Source organism: Oncorhynchus kisutch, unplaced genomic scaffold, assembly GCF_002021735.2.
Source record: "Oncorhynchus kisutch isolate 150728-3 unplaced genomic scaffold, Okis_V2 Okis06b-Okis10b_hom, whole genome shotgun sequence".
Taxonomy (NCBI): Eukaryota; Metazoa; Chordata; class Actinopteri; order Salmoniformes; family Salmonidae; genus Oncorhynchus; species Oncorhynchus kisutch.
The window spans coordinates 16,387,546-16,408,146 of record NW_022261983.1 but is presented as its reverse complement, the minus strand read 5'-3'; the positions used below and the strand labels follow the sequence as shown (position 1 = coordinate 16,408,146).

Below are 20,601 nucleotides of genomic sequence, written 5' to 3'. Positions count from 1 at the left end.
ATGAGTTTGCAGGGCCGTGGTGGGATTTTTTCGGGAGATATCCTGTATGCAACACCGTGTATATTTGTTTTAGAGAACAATGGCGGTGAATTCAAACAACAGGAGGGGATGTCGAGACATTCTGTCTACAACCAGGGTGGGGGGCACCGGGCTCTGCTTAGAGATATCAATTTTTAACCCCGGGTGGTCGGCACACACACACCCTTTGTGAACACACACACACCCTTTGTTTTTGAAACGCACACACACACACTCTTGCTGCTCCGTAACACGCATACTCACGCTGCACCCTGATTTTCCGTGTCTTTTTTCTTCGTGACAGACCGGGGTGATGGATGGAAAGGACATTTTCCTGTCATTAAAGGGTGAGATATTGTGTATTCTATAATACTTTAAGATCCATAAATATTTAATGCAAAATAATGAATGCTTAATGTAGTTCAGATGGAGCACGATCAGCAGGGCGGGCGATAGAGTACACAACTGTATCAACGGCTTCAATTTCTGACAAAATAATATTATCATTGTATACAATATATTTGTTTATTAGACCTACCAACATATAACACAATATTGAGATACTAAAACATGTATATGCAACCTGTGGACTGATCTAGACTATGTTGAAATAATCTAAATGACTGCAGCGACCCCTTCATTAAAAACTATAGACGCATTTGACCGTAGACCATTTTGTTTTATAATGGTTACATGTTCAGTACACACCCCTGCATTCTATATTATTAAGTAGGCTGTTGGTCTTTGAGGTCCGTTATGTCAATTTGCCTTTATACATCTCATTGACCTACTGTCAACTCCCTCAGTTGTAAACATCTCCAATAATCATTAGACGTACGCGTCAGAGTTATCATACCCCGTGTCGGGGTTTGTACAGAGTTGGTTAAATCAGCTCTTTTGCTCCCCACTTACATGGGTAATAATCTCCAAGCTGCTCTAAGCGGTGATGTTTTTGCTGTCTCTAGGTTCATCTCTAGACTGTTGAATGAGGCCTGTTACAACTTTCTGACAAACCCTTTAAAGGTAGTTTGTGAAACCATTCAGTCGTGGATGTATGTAAAACATATTTAACACGTATTGCAGGTTACAGAAGCCTCCTGTTGTACTATGAATCCCCCCTCATCCCTGTTAGATCTTGATGTGTTGGTTCTCTATGTATGTACATGTTTATAATCCACATAGTGTGAATATTGTTTTCCATAAAGTTAATAACCCCCCTAAACCCCCTCTTCCCCTATCGTTAAAGCGTGAGATACATTTTTAAAACCCGTGATTTAATTCTAAATATTTAGTACCTACATTTTAACACGTTATAATTCCAACATGTTGTCTATTTGTTACAGATAAAGGGGCTGGTTAGCCCTGACCATTATCCGTTTCCAATTCACCAACTCAAAGACGCCCGATCCATCAAAACTCCGTAAGTTTTCCCTCCATGTGTAGATCAACCGTCCTGCCTGTAAATCCTGGGTTTAACATCATTAATTAATAATATGTGTAGACAACTGTTTAGCCATAGTTAAAGGCCTTTCATAAAGAGGCTGTCATGATTGCCTGTGCCACATGTTTAACACGTATTGCTTGTTACCGAATACTACTGTTGTACATTTAATATACATAATAATATAATATAATATTTCACTGTAGATTTGTTTAAGCCCTCCTAGAAACACCTAATTTCATCCCACAGCATTAATTAATAAGCTGTGTAGAAAACTGTTTAGCCATAAGTAAAGGCCTTTCATAAAGCGGCTGTCTGTAACGGCGTTCGTCTGTTGAAAGAGGAGCGGACCAAAATGCGGCATGGTGGTTACTCATGTTCTTTAATGGAGATATAGCGATACACGAAATAACTTAAATACAAAAACAACAAACGAAACGTGAAAACCTATACAGCCTGTCTGGTGCTAACTAACACAAAGACAGGAACAATCACCCACAAAATACTAAGTGAAACCCCGGCTACCTAAATATGGTTCCCAATCAGAGACAACGAAAATCACCTGACTCTGATTGAGAACCGCCTCAGGCAGCCAAACCTATGCTACACCCCTACTCAGCCGCAATCCCAATGCCTACAAAAAAAACAATACGAAATACAACATTTAAACCCATGTCACACCCTGGCCTGACCAAATATATAACGACAACACAAAATACTATGACCAAGGCGTGACACTGTCATGATAAACCTGAATCTGAAATTACCTTTAGGATCTTTTCTTTGGGGTTCTAATCTCCCCAGGTGTACAGGCCCTGCAAATCCTTAGGCTGGAGCCATCTGGAAGCTCTGTGCCTGTACATATAAAGAGAACTAAATAGGAAACTAGGCTGAGAAACATTATTTAGATGGCTGTTTAATTGTTGTTTAAACCCCCCCCCCCCCCCCCCCCCACACACACACACACACACTCCTTGTTTCTAATACACACACACACACACACACTCACTCCTTGTTTCTAATACACACACACACACACTCACTCCTGCTTCATAGATAACAACCATAAGGACAATAAAACTGGGGGTGGGGGACATACACGTTCCAAAAGTTCAAACACTCAACCCCCCCAGTTCAACCAGGCCCCTAGACATCAATCACCATGACTACTTCAAAGGATGCAATATAGATATAAAACAACACACACCCTCTAACACGTGACCACAGGAACAGGATGGCCTGGCCGGAGGCCCATATTTGGACATGTGTACGTCATCATGACACAGGGTCATAAATCAATTACTTTGACCCGTGCCGTCTACTTTATTCTCTCTGGCATCCTATGACTGTGCCACGTTGAAAGTCACTTAGATTTTCATTAAGGCCATTCTATGCTAATGTTTGTCTATGGAGACTGCATGGCTGTGTGCTCGATTTTATACACCTGACAGGTGTGGCTGAAATAGCCGAATCCACATATTTGAAGGGGTGTCCACATACTTTTGTATATATATATATATATTTTGTTGTTGTTGTAAGTAACCTTTATTTAACTAAGCAAGTCGGTTAATTAAGATAAAAATATGTCTTACAATGACGGTCTACCGGGGAACAGTGGGTTAACTGCCTTGTTCAGGGGAACAGTGGGTTAACTGCCTTGTTCAGGGGAACAGTGGGTTAACTGCCTTGTTCAGGGGAACAGTGGGTTAACTGCCTTGTTCAGGGGAACAGTGGGTTAACTGCCTTGTTCAGGGGAACAGTGGGTTAACTGCCGTGTTCAGGGGAACAGTGGGTTAACTGCCTTGTTCAGGGGAACAGTGGGTTAACGGCCTTGTTCAGGGGAACAGTGGGTTAACGGCCTTGTTCAGGGGAACAGTGGGTTAACGGCCTTGTTCAGGGGAACAGTGGGTTAACTGCCTTGTTCAGGGGAACAGTGGGTTAACTGCCTTGTTCAGGGGAACAGTGGGTTAACTGCCTTGTTCAGGGCAGAACATCAGATGTTTACCTTGTCAGCTCCGGTTACTGTCCCAACGCTCTAACCACTAGGCTACCTGCCGCACCAAAAGTGTAATATAGTGTAATATATGCACATACATTTATACTAACTAGACACAGACGCACATATCACGGCAACGTTGCTTTGATAAACTCATGCGCAGAAACACATTATCGGGTATAACGGTCGCCTCACGCCGAACTGCGCATGTGCAGTCCGTTAAAGCCACTCCTTCGATATCAAGTCATTTTTGACTAAAATAATAACGTGCCAGTTTGTTACTTTCACGAAGTTGGAGTAATAACATGTTCAAATACTTAATACATTGGCTCGAATCTAGGTTTTGGCTTTAGATTTCGAGAAAATGTACAACTAAGGAATCATTTTACACTTCTAACTTCTCAAACCCCAAATCACGGCATCGGTCGACTTCCTACAGTCTTCTTCCCAGCGGTCCCGGTAGACTCGGGATGTTGAGTCTGGGTTTAGGTTATGTAATTTCCTCATGAAGTTGAAAGTAAGTTTGCAGGCGAATGCACTTACAAAATGGATGTTGAAACTGTGGCGCACATTTCTCGGCAACATTAGAAGTCGGGTAAAAGTATTGATTTGAAGGAAACGAGCAGACTCTGGTAAGTCTAGAGGCAACATACAAACTATTATAAAGTTAGGTCGTCATCAGACATTTAATAGTCAAGATTAGGTTTGATCTATGATCACTGATCATCATGTGTGTAGTGCGAGGGAGAACTTTCAATTTAAGAAGACACGAATAAAATATTCTGATCAATTCTAAATAAATTATATTTAATTACCAGGTGAATGGTAACGTCACTGTTACAAAAAATATACCAATTTCTAATACGATTTTAGGACGGTTAGCTGAAGCTGAATAGTAAAAAAAAATTGGAGGATGGAATTTATCCATCTTCTAAAACAGGGCTCTCTGATCCTGTTCCTGGAGAGATACCATCCTGTAGGTTTTCATTACTATTCAAAACTAGTCACCGGATTAAAATAATGAGTTGGTTTATAAGATAAATCATGCTATTTACAACTGGGATTGGAGTGAAACCCTACCGGAGGGTAGCGCTCCAGAAACACGGTTGGAGAGAAACCCTACCGGAGGGTAGCGCTCCAGAAACAGGGTTGGAGTGAAACCCTACAGGAGGGTAGCGCTCCAGGAACAGGGTTGGAGAGAAACCCTACCGGAGGGTAGCGCTCCAGAAACAGGGTTGGAGAGAAACACTACCGGAGGGTAGCGCTCCAGAAACAGGGTTGGAGTGAAACCCTACCGGAGGGTAGCGCTCCAGAAACAGGGTTGGAGAGACCTGTAATGATAGACTATTCAATAGACTACATCTGTCGGTACAAACTTTGATTGAATACATGTTGATGTCATTTACATATTTCTTTGTGCTCCCTAAAAAAAAATACATCACTGCTTATCATGCCGACCGACCTGATGGCCTCCGTTGAAAATGTAAAAAATATCATGCCAAGGCTACATTCTCTGCTACTGGTAGGCTACATTCCCTGCTACTGGTAGGCCTGTAACATTATGTGAACTGATCTGAACAGGTTTAGGCTGGTCATCTATGATATGTAGGTTATATACAGTACATTCTCTGTCCTGCTACTGGTAGGACTATAACATTATGTGAACTGATCTGAACAGGTTTAGACTGGTCATCTATGATATGTAGGTTATATACAGTACATTCTCTGTCCTGCTACTGGTAGGACTATAACATTGTGAACTGATCTGAACAGGTTTAGACTGGTCATCTATGACATGTAGGCTATAGCTGAGGTATAGACCTTGATCTACATATCACTAACAACCCCCTACTATACATTATAACCTAGTCTACTTTACATAATATAACATCTACATATCACTAACAACCCACTACTATACATTATAACCTAGTCTACTTTACATAATATAACATCTACATATCACTAACAACCCACTACTATACATTATAACCTAGTCTACTTTACATAATATAACATCTACATATCACTAACAACCCACTACTATACATTATAACCTAGTCTACTTTACATAATATAACATATCACTAACAACCCACTACTATACATTATAACCTAGTCTACTTTACATAATATAACATATCACTAACAACCCACTACTATACATTATAACCTAGCCTACTTTACATAATATAACATCTACATATCACTAACAACCCACTACTATACATTATAACCTAGTCTACTTTACATAATATAACATCTACATATCACTAACAACCCACTACTATACATTATAACCTAGTCTACTTTACATAATATAACATATCACTAACAACCCACTATTATACATTATAACCTAGTCTACTTTACATAATATACCATATCACTAACAACCCACTACTATACATTATAACCTAGTCTACTTTACATAATATAACATATCACTAACAACCCACTATTATACATTATAACCTAGTCTACTTTACATAATATACCATATCACTAACAACCCACTACTATACATTATAACCTAGTCTACTTTACATAATATAACATATCACTAACAACCCACTACTATACATTATTACCTAGTCTACTTTACATAATATAACATATCACTAACAACCCACTACTATACATTATAACCTAGTCTACTTTACATAATATAACATCTACATATCACTAACAACCCACTACTATACATTATAACCTAGGCTACTTTACATAATATAACATATCACTAACAACCCACTATTATACATTATAACCTAGTCTACTTTACATAATATACCATATCACTAACAACCCACTACTATACATTATAACCTAGTCTACTTTACATAATATAACATATCACTAACAACCCACTATTATACATTATAACCTAGTCTACTTTACATAATATAACATATCACTAACAACCCACTACTATATATTATAACCTAGTCTACTTTACATAATATAACATATCACTAACAACCCACTACTATACATTATAACCTAGCCTACTTTACATAATATAACATCTACATATCACTAACAACCCACTATTATACATTATAACCTAGCCTACTTTACATAATATAACATATCACTAACAACCCACTACTATACATTATAACCTAGTCTACTTTACATAATATAACATCTACATATCACTAACAACCCACTACTATACATTATAACCTAGTCTACTTTACATAATATAACATCTACATATCACTAACAACCCACTACTATACATTATAACCTAGTCTACTTTACATAATATAACATCTACATATCACTAACAACCCACTACTATACATTATAACCTAGTCTACTTTACATAACATAACATATCACTAACAACCCACTACTATACATTATAACCTAGTCTACTTTACATAATATAACATCTACATATCACTAACAACCCACTACTATACATATCACTTGATGCAAAAAAAAGTTTCTGAATGGATCAAAGATTTCCCCTCAGATCAATCATGTCCGTTTTAGCCCTTCTGTCTACATTCTCAGATACGTTTAGAAAATAACAGACTGAAAGACAATAAATAGCCACTTTTGGTGAATAAAAACAAGTGTGAGACATGGCCTTGTGTTGCTGTACTGTCTATAACTACCTTAACAAACAGTGACTTATTATTATTATTATTATTATTGACAGTTACCATGGAGATGAAATGTCACAGCTACATGTTCATGTGATGCATTAAATGTTTTATTTCTCAAAGAGATAATGAATAAATGAACAATTGACAATCAATAATAAGTTGTCACTGTGTTAACCACAACCAACATGTTGGATCTCTGTTTAGGAGTCACTGTGTTAACCACAACCAACATGTTGGATCTCTGTTTAGGAGTCACTGTGTTAACCACAACCAACATGTTGGATCTCTGTTTAGTTGTTACTGTGTTAACCACAACCAACATGTTGGATCTCTGTTTAGTTGTTACTGTGTTAACCACAACCAACATGTTGGATCTCTGTTTAGTTGTCACTGTGTTAACCACAACCAACATGCTGGATCTCTGTTTAGGGGTCAGTGCTCTAAAATGAGTCTCTCCGGGAAGAGAGAGGAGGGGGGCCCTGCCTCTAAAATTAATCTCTCTGAGGGACATGACACCAAAGTTAAGAGGTAAGATGATAATTTTATGAATAATTTATCAAGTTTATTCCCAAAATAAATAGCTATCTTAAGATGAATGCACTGTGGAGGTACTGCAGGGGTTCTCAATCCGGGGTCTGTGGAGGTACTGCAGGGGTTCTCAATCCGGGGTCTGTGGAGGTACTGCAGGGGTTCTCAATCCGGGGTCTGTGGAGGTACTGCAGGGGTTCTCAATCCACGGTCTGTGGAGGTACTGCAGGGGTTCTCAATCCACGGTCTGTGGAGGTACTGCAGGGGTTCTCAATCCGGGGTCTGTGGAGGTACTGCAGGGGTTCTCAATCCGGGGTCTGTGGAGGTACTGCAGGGGTTCTCAATCCGGGGTCTGTGGAGGTACTGCAGGGGTTCTCAATCCGTGGTCTGTGGAGGTACTGCAGGGGTTCTCAATCCGGGGTCTGTGGAGGTACTGCAGGGGTTCTCAATCCGGGGTCTGTGGGGGTACTGCAGGGGTTCTCAATCCACGGTCTGTGGAGGTACTGCAGGGGTTCTCAATCCATGGTCTGTGGAGGTACTGCAGGGGTTCTCAATCCGGGGTCTGGGGAGGTACTGCAGGGGTTTTCAATCCGGGGTCTGTGGAGGTACTGCAGGGGTTCTCAATCCGGGGTCTGTGGAGGTACTGCAGGGGTTCTCAATCCGGGGTCTGGGGAGGTACTGCAGGGGTTCTCAATCCGGGGTCTGTGGAGGTACTGCAGGGGTTCTCAATCCGGGGTCTGGGGAGGTACTGCTGGGGTTCCGCGGCACCCTGACTGTACTCGTTGCAATGTAAGACATGTTATAGAATTTTTACATGACAAAACCACTTTGCCTACTCTTAATTATTGCCTAATATAATGGAATTCATATTTTTTTTAACCAATTGTGATGGTTGTTACCAGCAGAATTTTGACAATATAACCGTTATATCAACACACTCTTCACACCCGTTTAACAACTCTAAATATCTTTGGCATAGTAGGCATCAAGTCCCTTGCCAATAATGTTTCCTACAACGTTGCATACAATGTTCATTTTCATCTAACACATATTACGCCCCAGATACCTTCAATTGCCCAATTTATATCCATTTATATCCATTTATATCCATGCCCAATTTAGGATTATTATTTAACAACATGATGTTGCGCTCCAAAGGGAGAACTTGAAATAACATGATGTAGATAATTAAATCATCCAAATTAAAACGTGTTTAGAAAAGAAGGTTCCTTATGGAGCCAAAAAGGCTTCTATCACTTCCTTAGAATATAAAATCAATAAAAGTTATATATATTTTTGGGTTCAGTGAAGAAGAACCTCTAGAGTTCTGATCAACAAAAGGTTAATGTTTTGAGGATGTGAACCCAGCAGCCATCCAGTGGTCAGATCAATTCCGCCCGTTTTTTCCAGCGCCCGGCCCGGGATTCGAACCAGCCACCTTTCGGTCACAGCTCCAACTCCAACCTGAGTTAATCTTCAGAAATAAGCATGAGTTAATCTGCCAAAATTAAGACAAAATGCTATGCAGTTATACATAATTATTATACATAACTCATTGCCAAAAGCACAAGACATACTGTTGCATGTAGGTCTATATTATTTATGGGTTGATCACATAGAAATATAAAAACATTATTTTTAACTACTGCAAAGCAATTACATGTGGCTCAGGAACCACTGACTCACTGCATTATTCTATAGTATTATCAAGACACCTGCTGTTAACTCTTAACTACTTAGGACAGCTGCTGTTAACTCTTAACTACTTAGGACACCTGCTGTTAACTCTTAACTACTTAGGACACCTGCTGTTAACTCTTAACTACTTAGGACAGCTCACGAGGTGTCCTAAATATCTGCTGACTAGGTGGGTAGGTAATTTAGGTAATGGGTAGGTAACGAGGTAATTTATACCCATAAGTGTAAAATGTCTTTATTCTCAGCACTTATACGACCAATTTTCTACTCTGAGACACTTTGTGGGTATGGACCCAGATCTCAAAATATTGTAATAAAAAAACGGAATGTTTGATCTCAAAATGTTGTTGTAATTTAAAAAAAAATGTTTGTTTAACATAATAATAAAAAATGAATATTACTAATGTAACCCACTGTAAAGACTGGGTTTAGTTGATTGTGTTGCACTGATCATGTCCGCGTTCTGGAACTGTCCGCGTCCACGTTCGGTGTGGCGCCAAGCCGGTTACGCGCAGAGTGGACTGAGGTGATCTTGGGGAATAACGACGTAGTTTGTTACAGTGTTGAAACACCGAAGTTTATTGTTCAATTAGCTTTTTTCTTTACGGTCAGGGACAGTATGAGTGTAGCCAGATCCTTTTCACTCTCTATCCTTGTTTCATTTTGTGTTTCACCGGATTCATCATCGAGACGAGAGACAGACGAACGACCTGCTAGCTAGTCGGTACAGCTCGGTAAGCTAGCTATCTACTCTACCAGCAGCATCCTAGTTATCCTAGCTAGTCGGTACAGCTCGATAATCACTAGTCAGAACCTCAACCTCAATAGACATTCATTATAAAAATCATGTTAATATCTGATATTGTGAGTAAACAACCTCGAGAGTGCGTCTTCCAGCCCTCCAATAAATTACATAATTCAACCCTCCCGGTTAGTAAATTTACCTCAACATCCCCCGGAGAAGGCAGAGTAACGACACCAGCCTTTTAGCGGGGCTGACAGACTGACTACAACGCTCGCGACGCTAAATTAATTTAGTTATTAAAAATGACACACTGCTCGCGCGTTAACTAACGTCTGGAAGTCAGTTCTATTTGTGAAACTCTTCTTATGTTTCCCCATCTGAGCTCAGAGTAGATGAGAGATGTAATGTTTGTCTCTGTTGTGTTGAAGTCTAATCAAGCAGGAGAGACCAGCCTCCCCTGTTCCCAGCTGTGTGTCCATGAAGAGTGACCGGTCTATGAATCAACCTCTATACTTTAGAGAGGGAGACTTTTCTACTGAACAAAGGTAAGAAGAACTCATGGGTCCTGGTCAGTGAGTTAAACAACACTGTCTCTAGTCATTTCTCCTCTCCCACTTTCCCATTTATTGTTGTTGTTTTCATAATCCATAAGGCTAATCATTTTGTCTATTTGCATAGTCCTAAAACAAACACAACATTCCCTCCCTCCCTGTGTTTGTGTGTGTGTGTGTTTGTGTGTGTGTGTGTGTGTGTGTGTGTGTGTGTGTGTGCACTCCCTGGATGAGGAGATGTAATCTCTATCCTGATTTTCTAGTCACTTTTACCTCTACCTACATGTACATATTATCTCAATTATAGCCTCATTATTACCTCAACTACCTGGTACCCTGCACATTGACTCAGTACTGGTACTCCTTATAGTCTCATTATTACCTCAACTACCTGGTACCCTGCACATTGACTCAGTACTGGTTCTCCTTATAGTCTCATTATTACCTCAACTACCTGGTACCCTGCACATTGACTCAGTACTGGTACTCCTTATAGTCTCATTATTACCTCAACTACCTGGTACCCTGCACATTGACTCAGTACTGGTTCTCCTTATAGTCTCATTATTACCTCAACTACCTGGTACCCTGCACATTGACTCAGTACTGGTACTCCTTATAGTCTCATTATTACCTTCACTACCTGGTACCCTGCACATTGACTCAGTACTGGTTCTCCTTATAGTCTCATTATTACCTCAAATACCTGGTACCCTGCACATTGACTCAGTACTGGTTCTCCTTATAGTCTCATTATTACCTCAACTACCTGGTACTGTCTATGAACAGAGTATACTGTTCCCAGCTGTCTGTCTATGAACAGAGTATACTGTTCCCCTGTCTATGAACAGATTATACTGTTCCCCTGTCTATGAACAGAGTATACTGTTCCCCTGTCTATGAACAGAGTATACTGTTCCCCTGTCTGTCTATGAACAGAGTATACTGTTCCCCTGTCTGTCTATGAACAGAGTATACTGTTCCCAGCTGTCTGTCTATGAACAGAGTATACTGTTCCCAGCTGTCTGTCTATGAACAGAGTATACTGTTCCCAGCTGTCTGTCTATGAACAGAGTATACTGTTCCCAGCTGTCTGTCTATGAACAGAGTATACTGTTCCCCTGTCTATGAACAGAGTATACTGTTCCCCTGTCTGTCTATGAACAGAGTATACTGTTCCCAGCTGTCTGTCTGTGAACAGTGACTTCTCCATGGATCGTCCTGTTAATTCCAGTGGTGGATCAAAATGTCTCTCTCTCTCTCCTTTATCTCTGTAGTGGATGGTCTACTCTGTTAGAGGATCAGTATCTCTCTCTCTCCTTTATCTCTGTAGTGGATGGTCTACTCTGTTAGAGGATCAGTATCTCTCTCCTTTATCTCTGTAGTGGATGGTCTACTCTGTTAGAGGATTAGTATCTCTCTCTCTCTCCTTTATCTCTGTAGTGGATGGTCTACTCTGTTAGAGGATCAGTATCTCTCTCTCTCCTTTATCTCTGTAGTGGATGGTCTACTCTGTTAGAGGATTAGTATCTCTCTCCTTTATCTCTGTAGTGGATGGCCTACTCTGTTAGAGGATCAGTATCTCTCTCTCTCCTTTATCTCTGTAGTGGATGGTCTACTCTGTTAGAGGATCAGTATCTCTCTCCTTTATCTCTGTAGTGGATGGTCTACTCTGTTAGAGGATTAGTATCTCCCTCCTTTATCTCTGTAGTGGATGGTCTTCTCTGTTAGAGGATCAGTATCTCTCTCTCCTTTATCTCTGTAGTGGATGGCCTACTTTTTAGAGGATTCGTATCTCTCTCCTTTATCTCTGTAGTGGATGGTCTACTCTGTTAGAGGATCAGTATCTCTCTTTCTCTCTCCTTTATCTCTGTAGTGGATGGCCTACTCTGTTAGAGGATCAGTATCTCTCTCTCTCCTTTATCTCTGTAGTGGATGGTCTACTCTGTTAGAGGATCAGTATCTCTCTCTCTCCTTTATCTCTGTAGTGGATGGTCTACTCTGTTAGAGGATCAGTATCTCTCTCCTTTATCTCTGTAGTGGATGGTCTACTCTGTTAGAGGATCAGTATCTCTCTCCTTTATCTCTGTAGTGGATGGTCTACTCTGTTAGAGGATCAGTATCTCTCTTTCTCCTTTATCTCTGTAGTGGATGGCCTACTTTTTAGAGGATTCGTATCTCTCTCCTTTATCTCTGTAGTGGATGGTCTACTCTGTTAGAGGATCAGTATCTCTCTTTCTCCTTTACTCTGTAGTGGATGGTCTACTCTGTTAGAGGATCAGTATCTCTCTCCTTTATCTCTGTAGTGGTTGGTCTACTCTGTTAGAGGATTAGTATCTCTCTCTCTCTCCTTTATCTCTGTAGTGGATGGTCTACTCTGTTAGAGGATCAGTATCTCTCTCTCTCTCTCCATCTCTGTAGTGGATTGTCTACTCTGTTAGAGGATCAGTATCTCTCTCCTTTATCTCTGTAGTGGATGGTCTACTCTGTTAGAGGATCAGTATCCCTCTCTCTCCTTTATCTCTGTAGTGGATGGTCTACTCTGTTAGAGGATCAGTATCTCTCTCCTTTATCTCTGTAGTGGATGGTCTACTCTGTTAGAGGATCAGTATCTCTCTCTCTCCTTTATCTCTGTAGTGGATGGTCTACTCTGTTAGAGGATCAGTATCTCTCTCTCTCTCCTTTATCTCTGTAGTGGATGGTCTACTCTGTTAGAGGATCAGTAACTCTCTCCTTTATCTATGTAGTGGATGGTCTACTCTGTTAGAGGATCAGTATCTCTCTCTCTCCTTTATCTCTGTAGTGGATGGTCTACTCTGTTAGAGGATCAGTATCTCTCTCCTTTATCTCTGTAGTGGATGGTCTACTCTGTTAGAGGATCAGTATCTCTCTCTCTCCTTTATCTCTGTAGTGGATGGTCTACTCTGTTAGAGGATCAGTATCTCTCTCCTTTATCTCTGTAGTGGTTGGTCTACTCTGTTAGAGGATTAGTATCTCTCTCCTTTATCTCTGTAGTGGATGGTCTACTCTGTTAGAGGATCAGTATCTCTCTTTCTCCTTTATCTCTGTAGTGGATGGCCTACTTTTTAGAGGATTCGTATCTCTCTCCTTTATCTCTGTAGTGGATGGTCTACTCTGTTAGAGGATCAGTATCTCTCTTTCTCCTTTACTCTGTAGTGGATGGTCTACTCTGTTAGAGGATCAGTATCTCTCTCCTTTATCTCTGTAGTGGTTGGTCTACTCTGTTAGAGGATTAGTATCTCTCTCTCTCTCCTTTATCTCTGTAGTGGATGGTCTACTCTGTTAGAGGATCAGTATCTCTCTCTCTCTCTCCATCTCTGTAGTGGATTGTCTACTCTGTTAGAGGATCAGTATCTCTCTCCTTTATCTCTGTAGTGGATGGTCTACTCTGTTAGAGGATCAGTATCCCTCTCTCTCCTTTATCTCTGTAGTGGATGGTCTACTCTGTTAGAGGATCAGTATCTCTCTCCTTTATCTCTGTAGTGGATGGTCTACTCTGTTAGAGGATCAGTATCTCTCTCTCTCCTTTATCTCTGTAGTGGATGGTCTACTCTGTTAGAGGATCAGTATCTCTCTCTCTCTCCTTTATCTCTGTAGTGGATGGTCTACTCTGTTAGAGGATCAGTAACTCTCTCCTTTATCTATGTAGTGGATGGTCTACTCTGTTAGAGGATCAGTATCTCTCTCTCTCCTTTATCTCTGTAGTGGATGGTCTACTCTGTTAGAGGATCAGTATCTCTCTCCTTTATCTCTGTAGTGGATGGTCTACTCTGTTAGAGGATCAGTATCTCTCTCTCTCCTTTATCTCTGTAGTGGATGGTCTACTCTGTTAGAGGATCAGTATCTCTCTCCTTTATCTCTGTAGTGGATGGTCTACTCTGTTAGAGGATCAGTATCTCTCTCCTTTATCTCTGTAGTGGATGGCCTACTCTGTTAGAGGATCAGTATCTCTCTCTCTCCTTTATCTCTGTAGTGGATGGTCTACTCTGTTAGAGGATCAGTATCTCTCTCCTTTATCTCTGTAGTGGATGGTCTACTCTGTTAGAGGATCAGTATCTCTCTCCTTTATCTCTGTAGTGGATGGTCTACTCTGTTAGAGGATCAGTATCTCTCTCTCTCCTTTATCTCTGTAGTGGATGGTCTACTCTGTTAGAGGATCAGTATCTCTCTCCTTTATCTCTGTAGTGGTTGGTCTACTCTGTTAGAGGATTAGTATCTCTCTCTCTCCTTTATCTCTGTATTGGATGGTCTACTCTGTTAGAGGATCAGTATCTCTCTTTCTCCTTTATCTCTGTAGTGGATGGCCTACTTTTTAGAGGATTCGTATCTCTCTCCTTTATCTCTGTAGTGGATGGTCTACTCTGTTAGAGGATTAGTATCTCTCTTTCTCCTTTATCTCTGTAGTGGATGGTCTACTCTGTTAGAGGATCAGTATCTCTCTCCTTTATCTCTGTAGTGGTTGGTCTACTCTGTTAGAGGATTAGTATCTCTCTCTCTCCTTTATCTCTGTAGTGGATGGTCTACTCTGTTAGAGGATCAGTATCTCTCTCTCTCTCTCTATCTCTGTAGTGGATTGTCTACTCTGTTAGAGGATCAGTATCTCTCTCCTTTATCTCTGTAGTGGATGGTCTACTCTGTTAGAGGATCAGTATCCCTCTCTCTCTCTCCTTTATCTCTGTAGTGGATGGTCTACTCTGTTAGAGGATCAGTATCTCTCTCCTTTATCTCTGTAGTGGATGTTCTACTCTGTTAGAGGATCAGTATCTCTCTCTCTCTCTCCTTTATCTCTGTAGTGGATGGTCTACTCTGTTAGAGGATCAGTAACTCACTCCTTTATCTATGTAGTGGATGGTCTACTCTGTTAGAGGATCAGTATCTCTCTCTCTCCTTTATCTCTGTAGTGGATGGTCTTCTCTGTTAGAGGATCAGTATCTCTCTCTCTCTCTCTCTCTCCTTTATCTCTGTAGTGGATGGTCTACTCTGTTAGAGGATCAGTATCTCTCTCTCTCCTTTATCTCTGTAGTGGATGGTCTACTCTGTTAGAGGATCAGTATCTCTCTCCTTTATCTCTGTAGTGGATGGTCTAGTCTGTTAGAGGATTAGTATCTCTCTCTCTCTCCTTTATCTCTGTAGTGGATGGTCTACTCTGTTAGAGGATCAGTATCTCGCTCTCTCTCCTTTATCTCTGTAGTGGATGGTCTACTCTGTTAGAGGATTAGTATCTCTCTCCTTTATCTCTGTAGTGGATGGTCTACTCTGTTAGAGGATCAGCATCTCTCTCTCTCCTTTATCTCTGTAGTGGATGGTCTACTCTGTTAGAGGATCAGTATCTCTCTCTCTCCTTTATCTCTGTAGTGGATGGTCTACTCTGTTAGAGGATCAGTATCTCTCTCTCTCCTTTATCTCTGTAGTGGATGGTCTACTCTGTTAGAGGATCAGTATCTCTCTCTCCTTTGTCTCTGTAGTGGATGGTCTACTCTGTTAGAGGATCAGTATCTCTCTCCTTTGTCTCTGTAGTGGATGGTCTACTCTGTTAGAGGATCAGTATCTCTCTCCTTTATCTCTGTAGTGGATGGTCTACTCTGTTAGAGGATCAGTATCTCTCTCTCTCCTTTATCTCTGTAGTGGATGGTCTACTCTGTTAGAGGATCAGTATCTCTCTCTCTCCTTTATCTCTGTAGTGGATGGTCTACTCTGTTAGAGGATCAGTATCTCTCTCTCTCTCTCCTTTATCTCTGTAGTGGATGGTCTACTCTGTTAGAGGATCAGTATCTCTCTCTCTCTCTCCTTTATCTCTGTAGTGGATGGTCTACTCTGTTAGAGGATCAGTATCTCTCTCTCTCCTTTATCTCTGTAGTGGATGGCCTACTCTGTTAGAGGATCAGTATCTCTCTCTCTCCTTTATCTCTGTAGTGGATGGTCTACTCTGTTAAAGGATCAGTATCTCTCTCTCTCCTTTATCTCTGTAGTGGATGGTCTACTCTGTTAGAGGATCAGTATCTCTCTCTCTCCTTTATCTCTGTAGTGGATGGTCTACTCTGTTAGAGGATCAGTATCTCTCTCTCTCCTTTATCTCTGTAGTGGATGGTCTACTCTGTTAGAGGATCAGTATCTCTCTCTCTCTCCTTTATCTCTGTAGTGGATGGTCTACTCTGTGTTAGGATCAGTATCTCTCTCCTTTATCTCTGTAGTGGATGGTCTACTCTGTTAGAGGATCAGTATCTCTCTCCTTTATCTCTGTAGTGGATGGTCTACTCTGTTAGAGGATCAGTATCTCTCTCCTTTATCTCTTTAGTGGATGGTCTACTCTGTTAGAGGATCAGTATCTCTCTCCTTTATCTCTGTAGTGGATGGTCTACTCTGTTAGAGGATCAGTATATCTCTCTCTCTCCTTTATCTCTGTAGTGGATGGTCTACTCTGCCAGAGGATCAGTCCAGGTGTGCAGTGTGTCAGCAGGTGCTGAGGGATCCAGTCTCTATCACCTGTGGACACCGGTTCTGCAGACAGTGCATCACCAGATACTGGGAGAAACCTGCTCCTTCAGGAGACTATGACTGTCCTCGGTGTAGAAAGAGATCCAGAACACGTCCTGTACTACAGCACCTGAGTGAACCCAATGATGCAAGAGGCTCTGACTACAGTAAGGACACTTGCTGACCTGTGCTAAGTCAATACCTCAATATGATTAAGAGTTAACTACAATAATATGAGATAATATAACTTACTGTAGTTGTGAAGGCCCACTTCATCCTGTTAACGAATGTGTCTGATACACATCCTTTTCCTCTTCCTTGTAGTGGATGACAGCCTGCAGAGAGCTGTAGTAAACCATGAAGACAGTCTGCAGAGAGCTGTAGTAAACCATGAAGACAGCCTGCAGAGAGCTGTAGTAAACCATAAAGACAGTCTGATAAGGAGATATGAATGTGTGATAGAAGGCATCGAAACAGCAGGGACTCAAACTCCCCTTAACAGGATTTACACAGAGCTCTACATCACAGAAGGAGAGAGTGAAGGGGTTAACGATGAACATGAGGTGTGGCAGCTAGAGACAGCATCCAGGACACCAACCTCACATGACACAGCAATCCACTGCAATGACATCTTTAAACCCTTACCTGGCCAAGAGAGAAGCATCAGAACTGTGCTGACGAAGGGCATCGCTGGCATCGGAAAAACTGTCTCTGTGCAGAAGTTCATCCTAGACTGGGCTGAAGGGAAGGCTAATCAAGATGTGGAGATCATATTTGTGCTTCCTTTCCGGGAGCTGAACTTGATCAAAGATCGCCAGTACAGTCTTCTCAGACTTTTAAATGACTTCCACACAGAACTAGACAAAGGCAATGCAGAGAAACTCGCTGCCTGTAAAGCTATGTTCATCTTGGATGGTTTGGATGAAAGCAGATTTCCATTGGATTTCCAGCACAATGAAAAGGTGTCTGATGTCACCCAGACATCATCTCTTGATGTTCTGATGACAAATCTCATCAAGGGAAATCTGCTTCCCTCTGCTCTCCTATGGATAACCTCCCGACCAGCAGCAACCAATCAGATACCACCTCAGTGTGTTGACCAGGTGACAGAGGTACGAGGGTTCAATGACCCACAGAAGGAGGAGTACTTCAGGAAGAGATTCAGTAATGAGGACCTGGCCAGCAGAATCATCTCACACATAAAGACATCAAGGAGCCTCCACATCATGTGCCACATTCCAGTCTTCTGTTGGATTTCTGCAATAGTCCTTGAACACATGTTGAGTACAGACAAGAGGAGAGAGATGCCCACGACTCTGACTGAGATGTCCATACACTTCCTGCTCATTCAGACCAGCCTGAAGAACCAGAAGTATCATGGAAGAGATGAGATGGATCAAGAGGAGCTCATGGAGTCAGATAAGGACATTCTTCTGAAGCTGGGGAAGCTGGCGTTTGAAAATCTGGAGAAGGGTAATCTGATGTTCTACGAAGAAGACCTGAAAGAGGCTGGCCTTGATGTCAAAGAAGCTTCAGTGTACTCAGGAGTGTGCACACAAATCTTTAAAGAAGAGTCTGTGTTGTTTCAGAGAGTGGTGTACTGCTTTGTTCATCTGAGCATTCAGGAGTTTCTCTCAGCTGTCTACATGTACCATTGTTACACAACCAAGAACATGGATGAACTGAAGCCCTTCCTCAAGAGAAAGTCTAGAGGTGCGTCTGAAGAGATAACCTTGGATGAGCTGCTGAAGAGTACCGTGGATAAAGCCTTGGAGAGTAAGAATGGACACCTGGACCTTTTTGTCCGCTTCCTTCATGGCATGTCACTGGCAGCCAATCAGAAACTCCTACGAGGTCTGGTGACACAGACAGAAAGCAGTCCAGAGAGCGTCAAGAAAACAATCCGATCCCTGAAGGTGATGCAGAGGAAGAACATCTCCCCTGAGAGGTGCATCAATCTCTTCCACTGTCTGATAGAGATGAAAGACCATTCAGTACAGAAGGAAATCCAAGAGTACTTGAGGTCAGAGAACAGATCCAAAAACCTCTCCCTTGCTCAGTGTTCAGCGCTGGCCTACATGCTGCAGATATCAGAGGAGGTTCTGGATGTGTTTGACCTGAAGGAATACAAGACATCAGAGGAGGGTCGTAGGAGACTGCTCCCAGCTGTTAGAGGCTGCAGGAAAGCTCTGTAAGTATTCATGTAAATATCGCACACCAAAATAAATTGTAGTTACAGCTGAATTTTCATTGGCTGACTGGCTCTGTAAGTAGTCATGTGACTATCCCTCAGACCAAACTTTACTGTAGGAACAACAGTATTTTCATTGGCTGAATAAACTTTCTATCAGCTGAAAACTCTCTAACTATATTACAAACTGATCAGCACGATATACACATTATTTGAGCACTGCTAACAGTGTAAGCAGGGAAAGCTAAGCAAAATATTTTAATATAACCTGTCTGTCATTGTATTTCTTCTGTGTTGGCAGACTCACTGTCTGTAAACTCACAGACACATCCTGTAAAGTGTTGGCCTCAGTTCTCAGTTCAAACCCCTCACACCTGAGAGAGCTGGATCTGAGTAAAAATGACCTGAAGGATTCAGGAGTGGAGCTGCTCTCTGCTGGACTGGGGATTCCCCACTGTAAACTGGAGACTCTGAGGTCAGTATTCCTGTAGTTGGTCAACAAGTGATAACTGTTCACCAGATCCAATAATATATATTGTGGACTGTATACTCAATACAATCTAAATCTGATACCTCACTGTCTAAATAGATATGGTGTGGACTGTATACTCAATACAATCTATATCTGATACCTCACTGTCTAAATAGATATGGTGTGGACTGTATACTCAATACAATCTATATCTGATACCTCACTGTCTAAATAGATATGGTGTGGACTGTATACTCAATACAATCTATATCTGATACCTCACTGTCTAAATAGATATGGTGTGGACTGTATACTCAATACAATCTAAATCTGATACCTCACTGTCTGTCTTCTGCCTGATTCTGCTTTTTAAACTGGTCTGGTCAGTCTACTATAATATTTGTACTAGACATGTTTCTATCTGCAGGCAATACTTTGATCATTTGTCATTTTTTATGATGATACACTATTTTATGAATAGAAATGGAAGGTTTCAGGACTGAATATGCTGAAAAAAATGAATATCATTTTAATTTTAATATGATTTGACTCTTTGCAGACTGTCAGGCTGTCTAGTCACAGAGGAAGGCTGTGCTTCTCTGGTCTCAGCTCTGAGGTCAAACCCCTCACACCTGAGAGAGCTGGACCTGAGCTACAATCACCCAGGAGACTCAGGAGTCAGACTGCTCTCTGCTGGACTGGAGGATCCACACTGCAGACTGGAGAAACTCAAGTATGTAGAGGGTTTATGTCAATGTTCATATCAGACATGTTGGACTTATCAGGCTGGTTAAGACAAACATTCTGACCAACACTTGGACAAAGTTATATGCTGTGTGTGTGTGT

At 41.3% G+C, this 20,601-nt stretch overlaps 1 protein-coding gene across 1 annotated transcript; it reads left to right on the top strand.

Moving 5' to 3' along the window:
* Nucleotides 1–241: 241 nt before the first annotated feature.
* On the top strand, nucleotides 242–19,287 carry LOC116359848 (NLR family CARD domain-containing protein 3-like). The gene is made up of 6 exons (XM_031813721.1): nucleotides 242–365; nucleotides 1,362–1,438; nucleotides 7,505–7,603; nucleotides 10,475–10,591; nucleotides 17,024–17,259; nucleotides 17,417–19,287. Exons 3-6 carry the CDS (start codon nucleotides 7,521–7,523, stop codon nucleotides 19,285–19,287), a joined length of 2,307 nt encoding a protein of 768 aa, XP_031669581.1. The 5' UTR covers nucleotides 242–365; nucleotides 1,362–1,438; nucleotides 7,505–7,520.
* The last annotated feature ends 1,314 nt before the right edge of the window (nucleotides 19,288–20,601 follow it).

Coding starts and splice junctions, on each gene's coding strand:
- LOC116359848 (XM_031813721.1), top strand. CDS start 7,521: ATGAGTCTCTCCGGGAAGAGAGAGGAGGGGGGCCCTGCCTCTAAAATT. Junction 7,604..10,474: donor CATGACACCAAAGTTAAGAG/GTAAGATGATAA, acceptor GTTGTGTTGAAG/TCTAATCAAGCAGGAGAGAC. Junction 10,592..17,023: donor GACTTTTCTACTGAACAAAG/GTAAGAAGAACT, acceptor TTATCTCTGTAG/TGGATGGTCTACTCTGCCAG.